We start from the raw sequence: 12659 nt of genomic DNA on the forward strand, positions 1-12659 counted from the left end.
AAAAAGGTAAAGGACCCCTGAATGGTTGAGGCCAGTCAAAGGCTACTATGGGGTTTTTGGCACTCTTCTGGATCATGTGGCCAGCATGACTAAACCGCTTCTGGCGCAGGGGAACACCGTGACAGAAACCAGAGCGCACAGAAACGCCATTAAACTTCCCATCGCAGCAGTACCTATTTATCTACTCACACTGGGATGCTTTCAAACTGCTAGGTTGGCAGAAGCTAGGACAGAGCAATGGGAGCTTACTCCATTGTATGGATTCAAACCATCCCAAATTGATAGAAGATCTGGTCCATATGCTGAAAATGTCCAGGAAGGAAATGCCTGCAGACAAAGTGTTTCTTCTTTGGTGGTTTGCTGTGTAGCCTTCTCTGAATTGGCACTGAGACAGAGCTGTCTTTATATACAATGGAAAACCAAGTCTCATTGCACAGGAACCAGAATGTCATAAGGTTGCATTGCAACCCACATCGATTGCCAAAATCCTGGTTTGTCTCAATATTGTCCTCTTCACATGCACAGGAATATTCATTACATAGCCCAAGAGTAAGTAGCGAAAGTCCAGATTGCATGCATCATGATTCCAACTTGATCGTCACACCTCACATCTTCTAGTCTTAACCCTGCTTCTTTCTTCTTAGCCTCCATAAACAAAACACACACACCCCTACCTCTTTTTCTGGTATGTGGTCGCTAAGAACATGGCTAAGACTTGAACTGTTATCTCCAAGGTTATTGCTAATGGAACTCCAAGGCTTTATTATGCTAAATTTTTAGACTCTTGACTTTATGAAAGGCTAGAACAGAATTAAGAGGTTTGATACCTGTTTTGAAATCATTATATATAATAAAGAATGAATATATCCTAAGCATATATTTCTCTAACAAGCATTGACTGACTCGGTTGTCAAATTGGCCCTGATGCTTCTGATTTATTGCGGTTGCCAACACAGTAAAGCCATGTTGAAACTGCATCTTGTATTATTTAATTGTAACACCTGTACTTTGAATTGGGTGACACTTAAGTAGCATGGTCATGTTTAGAAATGTGTGAGACCAACTCTTGTAATTCCTTCATTGTTATCTTTCCAACAGCTCTGAAAAGTCCAGCTGCATTTCATGAACAGAGAAGGAGCTTGGAACGGGCCAGGGTAAGCCACAAGTTAGCTTCAAGAGAGTTACTGCGTTTGTGATTTTCAAAACTGTTTGCATATTCTTCTAAGTGCTTCTCTGTTGAGCATCTTGCGTGTTTCCATTCTGCACACCACCTGTGATAGTTTCTCTTAATTATAAACATGTCTGCACCTTTCAGGTACCTTGGGCTTTGCTTGATTTTCTCTCTAGCTGAGAGCTTGATAATACAGAAGCTAAGTGGAAAACATTGATTCTTGAGAAATAAGGAAACTGAATGCAGGCACCGTGTCTCATTTTGGGAGTATTTCAGTTCATTCCCAAAAGAGCCTCTTGTTAGCTGGATGAGAAGTGAATGCACTGGCTGCTGAATTGTTATCTTCTCTTTCTCTTTCTCTTTCTCCTTTAACATTTGTTTAAAGTTAATAGAATTAGAGTCTGGGTAAAATGACTCCAGATTTGCTATACAGTTTGTAAGGTGACTGAGGATTCAAGATAAGTAACTGACTTTCCCAAAGTTTCCTGATCAGTAGATGTGTTTCTCCCTATACCCAAGCAACCTGAGAATTTAACATACCACAACATAAGAATCTCAAAGCGCTTAGTGCTTTAAGTTCTGTGACCCATTCTGCTTGAGGTTCTCTGATACTGCTTAAATGTTCTGGAGTTATTAGCCTGCTGCAATGGCAGGGGTAGTAAAAATCTGTGGGAATGTTATATCTCATCATATGCTTAAAAATCCAAGATAATTTCCCTGTTAAAAATCATGTATGTTATTTGCTTCAGTCCTGTCTTCCTACTTGGGTTCAGCATGCTGTTTTCCATATATATATATATATATATTTGCAGACAGAGGACTACCTGAAACGGAAGATCCGGTCCCGGCCAGAGAGATCAGAGTTAGTGAGGATGCACATTCTGGAAGGTATGATTCTTGGCGTGCAGTCTTCTCTTGTAAATTTTCACCCTTTATAGATACAACTTTACATTCATGACTCTTGTATGTTAATCTTATTCAGCTGGGGATGGCTGGCTGGTGGGTTGGGCCAGTACTGTTGGTGCAGGTCAGTGCTTTAACACTGAGCAAAGTACTTTGCTATCAAGGTCCTCCAGGCACACTGTTTGTATTCTTGAATTGCTATAGATTTTTGAACAAGTGCTGTGGGTCCCAGCTTTCTCCTTGAGCCCCATGTACTTCTCAATGAAGAAAAAGCTAACCATCCTCCTCACCTTGTGACTTGGGCAGGGGTGGGGCCTCAGATACATCATAGGCACCAGGGGAAGACTTCAAGGGCACCATTGCATCTATGAGCATGGTGCAACCCCTGCATATCATTTAAGATACCTTTTCTTTAGCGGGGGGGGGGGGGAGTGATGGGTGGCAGGTTAGCAAATTCTCCAGAGAATTATTTCTAAATGTTTTAAGGGATGGCAGTAGAAGTTTAGTGCGCTGTTGGAACAGGATTGGGCAGTTTGTTGTTGTTGTCATCATCATCATCGTTACCTGCTCTTCACCAATGGGTCCCAGGGCAAGTCACAAAAATGTTAAATTCATAATTAAGAACAGGTAATATAAATCACAGGAACAGAATTATTAGAACTTACTTAGGTATTTTGTTTACACATCACTGACCGTTGTGCATCATTTGCCCAGTTTTCTTTTGGTGGGGGCTTGAGACTTGCAATAAATGGAGGCTGGTTTTTACAGGCCGATTCAAGCTCTTTCTGAGAAAAAAATAGAGAGTTTACTGTGAGCTACTAACTTAAAAAAATAAATAAATTTCATGACAGTAAAAGAGCAGACCAAACATAACTTCCATTGTATGCAGCTTGCTCTTGATGGAGGGGAGTGTTCTGCCAACAAATGGAACTTAGTGGAGGGCATGTATCCACGCAGACGGTGAACTGCCAACTTTTTACCGAGGTCATGTACTTGAGAGGTGATCATATTTTTTGCTGTTCCCCTGAGCAGAGACCTCTGCTGAACCTTCCCTTCAGGCCAAGCAGCTGAAGTTGAAGCGGGCCAGACTGGCCGATGACCTCAATGAGAAGATTGCCCAGCGGCCAGGTCCCATGGAATTGGTGGAGAAGAACATTCTGCCTGTAGAATCAAGCCTGAAGGAAGCTCTCATTGGTAAGGCTGGTGGGGTAGGGGGAGGCCTGCATGTATGTGTTGGGTCCTGTGGCAGTTTGCTAGCACCTCTCACTGTGCCACTGGACCAAGGAAAGCAGTGTATACATTTTACCTTATCCAGCGCATGTGGCAGACTTGAAGCAGAACCCCAGTGTATTAAAAACACTAGTTGATCTCCATGCCTATAAAAGCTGCTGTAGGGTGGTTGTCTTCTCTTAGCTTGCACATTCTGCTTTTCTTCCTAAAAACCTATCTACTTGTTTACAACCGTTCATTTGAGTGGTCCTGCTTTGGTAAGCAAGAGGGGTAAGAAGAAAAAAAGAGAAAGCTGGAAGGTTTGGTCTTCTTAAAAACAAGTATGAACAGCTGTGTGGTCTGCTAGTGCCATCCTCTGGCCAGAGGAATCGCCATTGTATGGTCTCTTCATCGTTAGTTTAGGTAGACTATTTTGCTGTAGCATCCTTCAGAGAAGAAAAGGGAAATAGTTTTGAATGAGAAAACGTTAATCTTCTGGGAAGTGTTAGGGAGTAGCGGAAATAAGCCTGACATAAAGCAACTCTAGAGGTTTGGATTGTCTTTCTCCTCCGTCATGCAGTCTTATAACTCTCCTTTTTCTCATGTTCTACCCATAAAAATGGGCTTTCCTCCTTTCACAGAAAAAAAATCTTGTTAAGAAATACAGGAATATTTTTTGTGAAGGATATAAATTGTAAATAAACACAAGTGTCTATAGCAGTTAGGGTTCACAGATTATTCCTTCTAATTCTCTTTAAAAAAAAAAGACAACTGCCAAAATATCTATCTCCAGTGCTCCTTTTTGCTTTCATAATCTCAACTGTTCATTCCAGCCTTCAGGCAGGATATGACACAAAGCTTGCTCCAGTTTTCCTTACACCTGTCTACAGAGAGGCAGATGATGATATTCTTGTTAATCCTGGTGTTAACTATTTCTTCTCAGGTTTTGACGTTGATTTTTTTAAAAATTGTCTAAAGCTTGTTTGGTTTTTCACTATCTCAGATTTCTTGTGATGTCCAGAACCATCTTCTGCTAATCATCCTTGACCCCTTTCCATTTGTTTAGTGAATAAATGAAAATTTATTATTTTCAGTAGGTCAAGTGAACTACCCAAAAGTAGCAGACAGCTCCTCCTTTGACGAGGACAGCAGTGATGCCCTGTCTCCAGAACAGCCAGCTAGCCATGAATCCCAGGGATCTGTGCCATCCCCAATGGAAGCTCGAGTTTGCGAGTCACTTCCCACCCCCACAACAGCATCCCCTGCTCAGGTGAGATTATTATAGCCTTGGCTCTTGTGTGCTTTGGTGCCTGCACCAGCCACATAGGTGCCTTTTCCTGGAGGATACAAAAAAGTCCTCTGCAAGGAGTGGATTCCAAAGGAGTCATTTGTGGATTAGAGCAGAAACACCTGAATACTGAAAATAGTTGAATGTGAACCCAAAGGGTAACCTGTTTGGGGGAGGAATAAGGCCCTGACCTTGCTCTGCAGTGGAGCTGATACTGGGAGCTCAGGAAATTGCCTTACACTGAATCCGACCAATGGTCCATCTCATTCAGTATTGTCCAGATTGACTGGCAGTGGTTTCAGAAGAGACATTCCCAGCCCTACCTGGGAGATGCCAAGGATTGAATTTTGGACCTTCTGCGTGCAAAACAGATGCTCTGTTACTGAGTATAGCTCTTCCTCTGAATTGAGCCCATTCACAGTACTGTTTCTTTGCATGCAGCTGCAAGTGAGAAGCAACAAATCTGCAAAAATGGGATTTGTCTGCCTTTCCTCTGGGAGTGGCATGTAATCGACACATTTCGACTCCATAAAGCTGCTTCCATATCTTGGAAAGGGAAGCGTTCAGGTGTAGATATGGGCATGTGCATCTCATACTTGGATTTACTGTTGCAGGTCGTGTGTCAGTTGAAAATCAGTGCAGACTCCAGTGAGACCCCTTTTCTGTCTGAGCAGCCACCAACTCCCCTGCCACCCCTGCCGCCTCCAGTGCCTCCTAATCTCACCAATGGTGTTGTTGCTCCTGCTGCCAAACCACTCCCAACCCTTATAAAGGTACCTTTCTATAAAGGGGTTAAATTGATGGGATGTGGGCGTGTTTAAGATTGGGTGGGAATTGTTGACCTTGCTCTTCTGTAATGCTAAACTGCTAGCAGGGAACCTTTTTTAAGAAAAGTCCTTTCCAACTGTTGTGTCCATAAACACACCCCTACCCTATTCCACATGTGGCAGTTGGGATTTAGCCTCCCATTTGCTGTGCTTTTGTATTGTTACATAATGGGCATGTATTCCACCCCTGCCCCCCCCCCCCCAGAATTTGTAGTTAATTCAGCAAAAGCTAATTTTGTGTCCCCTTCCGTGGCTTGTAGCTCTACATATTCTGGAAAGGGCCGGTAGCTTGAACCAGCCATATGGAACATGACAGCAAATACTAGTAACTGTTCCTGCATTTGCACTCTTTATTCTTACCCTCCTGCCCTTTGATTCACCTGTGTTTTCACTCTGAATAGCAAAGCCAGCCCAAGTCCTCATGCGAGAAGTCTCAGCGCAGCAAAAAATCCAAGGAACCGAAACCGAAAGTCAAGAAGTTGAAATATCACCAATACATCCCACCGGACCAAAAACAGGACAAAGGAGCTCCTCCCATGGATTCATCTTATGCCAAAATCCTGCAGCAACAACAGCTTTTCTTGCAGCTTCAGATCCTTAATCAGCAGCAGCAGCAGCACTACAACTATCAAACCATTCTGCCAGCTCCACCAAAGTATGGGTTGCTTCATGCTATTATTCCCTCCCCCCCCCCATATCATGGGCGGTCCTGTGTTAGCAGTATCCATCTGTCTGTCCATCCAACCAACCAATCCCACCCAAGGGCGGGAGTTGTACACCATCCACTGTCCCCTCATGCTCAGAGTAACTTGCCTATGTAGGTATTGCAAACATGTTAGTGCTTGCAGCTTTCAGAACTAGCTTGATGTGTGCATGTGGCAGAGGTGCTTGGGACAGTCAAGAAGCTGTGAAGTTCTTCAAGAGTTTAGTGTGTTTAAAGTATTTAGATAAGCATTTCAAGTGTGGTTGGCAGTATGACTTTGTAAGGTTCTTTTAAGTCCTGTCCATCACCTCTAACTTGAAATGGAAGCTTGTGCATAGAATTGACTCAGTATCAGATCACCAGTATTTATTTGATATGAATTCAGTATACACTGTTGTTTCATTTTGCAAGTATCTGGCTGTTTTCACGACAAGCAGAATATAGGCAATGAAGTAAGATATCTGATATGTCTGCTCTATTAGAATAAAAAGGGCAGTCAATAACAGTTGGCAAGCACACGCCGAGGCTGCCAAAATTGAATTTCCAAGCAACCATGGAGCTAGGAAGGGTCACTTCTGTAGCGCTGTATCTTGAGGGCAGACTATTGACCACCTTCTCAAGAGATCATAAGGATGTTTATTGGGCTTCCCAGTAGTAGCGGTGAAGAACAGTGTGTTGTGATCAGTTTCGCTGCCCAGTGTTCAGCTCCCGCTTTCCTCTCCCTTCAGGCCTCCAGGAGAGCAACAGAGCAGCAGTAGTGCCCCACCCATGCGTAGTCTCTCCACTGCTGTCAGCAGCACCTCTTCTGTTTCTTCCAGTTCTAATGGATTGATGCGGCAAAACAGCAACACTCCAGTGGGCAAACCAGGAGCTCTCCCTGTTAATCTCGATGACATGAAGGTAAACAAAGCGTCTATTGGCCAGCTTGGTGTTTCATGAAGAAAGTGGGGGTATAAATGTTACAAGAAAGTGTGAGCACATATTTTCTTTTAGAAAGGTAGGATATAAATTTGTTAAAATAAGTGTTGTTGCTGCTATTAGCACTGAACTTGATGGTCAGTATTGGTATTCAGACCAGATAGTTGAATAAGTAAGTGGCCTTTCTGCTTTTGTGATGAAACTCTTGGACTGATAGTTGTGGACCTGGCGGCAAGCGGTAAATGAAAGATGGAGAACCTGTAACCCTCAAGATATCATTGAACTCCTCCTTGTGTTAACCCTGAGCACTGGCCACCTTCGTCATGAATGATGGCAGCTGGAGTTCAACATCTGGAGGGCCAGAGGTTCACCATCTTTGTGCTAAATACAGCATTGCTGCCAGAAGGATGATTATGCCTATTGAGGCCTGTTCAGTTGTTTAAATTTTTAAAAGATGAGCTAGTTATTTTAATTACTATTTTGTATTGTTCTTACAGTATTTTAGATTCTTTTGGAACTGTATACATTGCTGCATACGAATTGAAGTAGGTGTTGTAAATGAGATTGTTCTAGCCGATACGGCTTTTGATTGACTGCAAACTGTTTTATGTTAGGTGGCAGAGCTGAAGCAAGAGTTGAAGCTAAGAGCACTGCCTGTGTCAGGCACCAAGATGGATCTAATTGAGCGGCTCAAGGCTTATCAGGAGCAGAACGGAGCAGCTGGCCGAGCAGCTGCCGCTCCAAAGCCCAATACAGCAATTCTTCCCAAGGCTGCGGATGTGGTGGTGGCCTTCCCAGCTGCCAGGCTGAGCACAGGGCCTGCCCTGGTCAGCGCTGGCATTACTTCAGCCGAAGTTGTTGTGGCCACAGTCGCTGGCAATGGTGTGATGAAGTTTGGTAGCACAGGCTCGACTCCTCCTGTGTCGCCCACCCCCTCAGAGCGCTCTCTGATGAGTGCCGGGGATGAGAATTCGACCAGTGGGGATGCCTTTGGGGAGATGGTGACCTCTCCCCTGACTCAGCTTACCTTGCAAGCATCTCCCGTGCAATTTCTGGTGAAGGAAGAGAGCTCCAAAGGCACCACTTGCAGCTTTAATTCATCATCCAAGGCAGAGCTCTGCTGCAACAACAGTCAGCAAGACATGGAGGTCCAGGATAAAGACCAGATGTTGCAGGAGAAAGATAAGCAGATTGAGGAGCTCACCCGCATGTTGAAACAGAAGCAGCAGCTGGTGGAGATGCTGAAGCTGCAGCTGGAGAAAGAGAAGCGGTCTCAGCAGCTCCTGCCTGCCACGTCTGTTGGAGAAGAGGGCACAGCCACAGTCCCCGAGCCACTCACTTTTGGCACCCGTGTCAAGAGTGAAAAGGGCTTTCTGAGTTGCCAATCTTCAGGGCAGCCCAACTGCCAAACCGACCAATCAAAACCCACACAGACCACTAGCCAAATGGACACCTCAGATGAAAGTTCAGTGCCAAAGAAAGCAGTGATGGTGAAGCAAGAGGTGCCAGCTGCTGAAACTGAGCCGCCAAGCCAGACCTCAAGCTTCTTCATTGGCCAGCAAGGTGCAGGCTTCAGTAACCTCATCAAAGGAGCCCCTCCCCCCACCCTCATCACAGATTCCACCGGCACTCACATAGTTCTCACCGTGACCAATCAGAATGCTGAGAGGCAGGGCCTCTCACCTCAGGAAAAAGCGGGGAGCCATCTCTTGCCATTGAGGGTAGGTATACATGCAATGATGATTCCTGAATCAAGGCTGTCTATCTAACCAGAGGAGGGCTTTCAAACAATGAACAGACTCAAATCACATTGCTTTAGAATTGAATAGTTTTAATTCCTGTAGTTGTGCTTGTAATTATGGAAGTGGCATGTCAGCACAAAATGATCTCTCCAAAGAATGGCTGGGAATTCTCTTTGGGAGTAGCATCAATGTATTGATCGGTTGATTACAATTACTGAGTTGCCTGAAGGAAGCCCCCCGCCACTGCCATCCCTCTTCTGGCCACAGGCTAGAGCCAGGTTTTCCCCTTCCGGCCCTCCCTGCAGGCAGGCTGGACTACAGTTAAGTGTAAACTTAACTTTTATGTGCACTGGGAAACTAAAAGTGTAACTTGTTTTATTGTAATACTCAATTTATTGCAGTGGTCTGGAACTGAACTCACAATATCTCTGAGTTATGCCTCTGCACAATTGAAGAACACAGCCTCTCTCACCAAAGGAACTACTCCTGGTTTTTCATAGCTCTTGTGCAGAGGCTCTTCAAAATGTATTTTCTCTCACAATTTTTCAACTCCTTTGCCTTGAGCAGGTTCTCAGTCCTTTGAACCCACCTCTACACAGGACCTAATTTGTTCCTGAACAGACCAGGATAGAAGGCTAATCTTGCCTGCAGAATTCCTTTCCAGTTTTACTTTCTTTCCTCGCAGCAACTCTTTTGTTCTTTGTTTATATTATTAAAACACTATTCCAGGGTAGAGCTAGAGTGAGTTGAGCTAAAGCTTCCCCAGAAAACTCAAGTATCTTGGTGGGGTGAGGAGAGAGAAAAGGCCCCCAAACAGCAGCAGCTCTTTAATTTCATCTCGGGGGTTTATGAGCCTGGGAAAGTGAGCAGAGGTTGAAGACAGGAGAAGGGCCCTCCTGAGGTATAGAGTCAGTGAGAGCATGAACAAAATGGGTGTGTGGCAGAATTACTTGTTCATCAGCAGAAGAGCTGGTCTGACAGTGAAGGAAAACATCAGCAGTTTGGTTTATTTTGTTGCCACTTTATGCATGCCAGTGGTGACAGTGGCAACCATAATTGTTGATTCTTGATTAAATGCACCTGCCCCTGCTCCCAGAAATCTCATTGGGTTTACAAGCCCAGCTTTTATGCTCCCTGTGACACTGACCCTGCTTCCCCAGCCACCCTGTAGTTAATACTTCCACACCCATTCCACTCCTGCGCATGACTTCTGTCAATGTCATTTCATATTTAATTTGCGTCTGCAGCAACTAGCTGTAAAGATTGACTTTTCAGGTGTGGGGTGTGTTAAAAACCTCTAAAATGTTGTGTATCCTTCTCTCTCAGAGAGTGTCCTCACCACCTGTGAAAGCATCTATCCAACAACCTGTAAGCAGCTCCCAGTCTCCTCTGCAGCCACCGCCAATGGAGCCCACTAGGAAGGTAGGGAACAAAACAGGTGGTCAGCTAACATCTTGCATTTTAGGGCAAGTAACACTTTAAATTGTGCCTGGAAACTAATTGGTATCCAGCACAGTTGTGCCAGAAGTGGTATTATATATCAGAGTGCTGGACTAGGACCTGGGAGAACAGGGTTTGAATCCCCACTCAGCCATGAATTTTGTTCTGTGAGCCATCCTGAGACCTCCGTGTATAGAGCGGTATATAATTTCAATAAATAATATAAAAAATAATGAAGCTCATTGGGTGACCTTGGGCCAGTCACCATCTCTTAGCCTAGCCTACCTCACAGAGCTGTTGTGAGGATGAAATGGGGAGGAGGAGAACCATGTACCCCTCTTTGAGCTGCATGACAGATCAAGACGGTACATAAATGTCGTGAACAAACACCATCCCACCTTGGTCAATAACCTGACACCTCTAAGCTGTCTTCAAAGGCCGCTCCACTTGCAGTGCACTGTAGTAGTCCAGCCAGAAGCTACCAGAGCATAGACAATACAAGTCAGGGACACAGCTGAGCCTCCAGTTGAAGCTGATAGAGGACACTTAGTACCACTGATGCCAGTTGAGCCTCAAATGACAGTAATGGGTCCAGACATACTCCCAAGCTATGTACCTTCTCCTTCAGAGGGACTGTTATTGCCATGCTTCTCATCTAGAATGTTTCTTTTAGCATAGAATCTTTTTTCTTCTTGTTTGCTGAGGATTATGCCCAGCTTTGCCTGGGTGCTTTGGGGATACACTTGGCATGTGGTACTTCTCTTTGGACCAGACTGAGTCTGACTTTTTCCTTCTGCTTCCTATCCCTTGTGCCTCTCCATAGGTTCAGAAGCCAGGCCTGCAGATAGTCACGGGGCAGCTGCCTCAAACAGTCTTGTCTTTTTCTTCGCCCCCCAACTTGCAGCCCTTCTTCGTGAATGGCTTTCACAAAGGACCCATGAAAACAAGTGGTAAAACTGGCCAGTCCAGCATGCCCAAAAAGGTACCCTGCCAACAAGCTGCACTCCAATTCAGATGAATATGTTGAGGAACATGAGACAATAGATGTCATAGGCCAGGCCTCTAGAAATGCGTGTCCTACTGAAATGCTGCTGCTTCCAACATTCTGTTTTTGTTTAGGGGAGGTATTTGGAAATGTATACATGTACTTGCTTGTCCAGGGCACTGGGACCTGACCTCTCCTGCTCCCATAACCGACAAATAACGGCAGAACTGAAGCAGGGGTGGATTGTTGGGTAATGTTTCATGAGAAACTTTGCGTTCTGCAAAATGTAGGACTTGGATCTGGCCTGCTGGAAAATTGCTGTGTTGCAGAAATGCAGTACTTCCTGAGCCAGGCAAGTCAATGTTGACTCAGATGAGGTCATGCATTGTATACCCTTGACCGTGGTGCAAGTAGCTATGATGCCTATGAAGAGGGAAGCAGGAAAGGTAACATCAGAGGCTCCACTGTGAATTATCTGAGAAGGGAGGCTTGTATGCTGAGGATGCGTGCAAATGGCCCATCTGGAATATTGTTCATTGCTTTTCTTCTTCTTTCTTCACAGCTTCTCTCGCAGCCAGGATCTCCATCTCCTCCATCTCCACCCCAAATGGATCTTGAGCAGCAGAACCCATCCTTCTTTGGTACTCCACCACCTTTGCTTCTCCCTGCCTCTTCCGTGTTGATGAAAGAACCACCAGGTTATGAAGAGGCCGTGAAGCAGCAGCCAAAGCCCCTTGAGGTGAGAGTAGCTCCTTTGTGTTGACAAATCAGAAGCATGTTGGTGTTGGTGCTGTTTTGCAAAAATAGTGCACACTTTGTCAGCCCTGAAATTCTCAGGAATCAAATATGCAACAGCCTCCCTAGGGTTAGAGCCATCTTCCATTTATTTGAGGTAGGACACAGATTGCAAGTGTCCACCCTTCATACCAAGGCTGTGGTTGTGCCGTTTTTGCTAAGTGACACCGACAGTCTGGTGAATGTGCAGTTTGACCAGAAGATCATTGGAAGATAAGTGTTGCTGCATAGTTGGTGAATGCAATGTCTAAATAAGCACCCGTTCCTTCTTTTTCAGGAAAATGGGTGTTCCAGTCAGCAAATGGATGACCTGTTTGACATCTTAATTGAGCATGGAGGTAAGTAGACAATTTGTATTTATGTTAGGGACTTCTTTGGCTTCTGCAGCAGTGAGATTGGCCATCTGAAAGAGAACACTAATGAGCCTTTGTTTGAAGCCAGTTTAAGGGACAAATTTCCTTTGTAGGTTTGTGTGTACACTTGGTGCTGAAAGAGACATTTGTGCCACTTAGCAGATTTCAAAAGGATGTAGCAGCTTAATCTGCAACAGTGCTCGTGGGTTCTTTGAGCCGTTGGTGCGTGCAGCACTTGCACAGCCCTAAGACTTGTGGTCATGTTTAGGAGCAGTAAAAATATTGCAAGCATCCATGGATTTAAGTGCTTTTTTTTCTCTCTCAG

General features: G+C 44.7%; 1 protein-coding gene across 2 annotated transcripts in view; it reads left to right on the forward strand.

Moving 5' to 3' along the window:
* Nucleotides 1–12659, forward strand: part of MRTFA (myocardin related transcription factor A) — a 42846-nt gene that overhangs the window by 27127 nt on the left and 3060 nt on the right. Inside the window, exons 3-14 of one of the 2 annotated variants that reach the window (XM_053407245.1) lie at nucleotides 1099–1154; nucleotides 1984–2059; nucleotides 3107–3268; nucleotides 4378–4553; nucleotides 5186–5344; nucleotides 5800–6053; nucleotides 6830–7001; nucleotides 7634–8740; nucleotides 10088–10183; nucleotides 11025–11183; nucleotides 11749–11925; nucleotides 12259–12319. In XM_053407245.1, the coding sequence (XP_053263220.1) occupies nucleotides 1099–1154; nucleotides 1984–2059; nucleotides 3107–3268; nucleotides 4378–4553; nucleotides 5186–5344; nucleotides 5800–6053; nucleotides 6830–7001; nucleotides 7634–8740; nucleotides 10088–10183; nucleotides 11025–11183; nucleotides 11749–11925; nucleotides 12259–12319 (2655 nt within the window). The remainder of the gene's footprint in view (nucleotides 1–1098; nucleotides 1155–1983; nucleotides 2060–3106; nucleotides 3269–4377; nucleotides 4554–5185; nucleotides 5345–5799; nucleotides 6054–6829; nucleotides 7002–7633; nucleotides 8741–10087; nucleotides 10184–11024; nucleotides 11184–11748; nucleotides 11926–12258; nucleotides 12320–12659) is intronic. The other variant, XM_053407246.1, reaches the window with a different exon arrangement.

The sequence above is a fragment of the Podarcis raffonei genome, chromosome 10, assembly GCF_027172205.1.
Source record: "Podarcis raffonei isolate rPodRaf1 chromosome 10, rPodRaf1.pri, whole genome shotgun sequence".
NCBI lineage: Eukaryota > Metazoa > Chordata > Lepidosauria > Squamata > Lacertidae > Podarcis > Podarcis raffonei.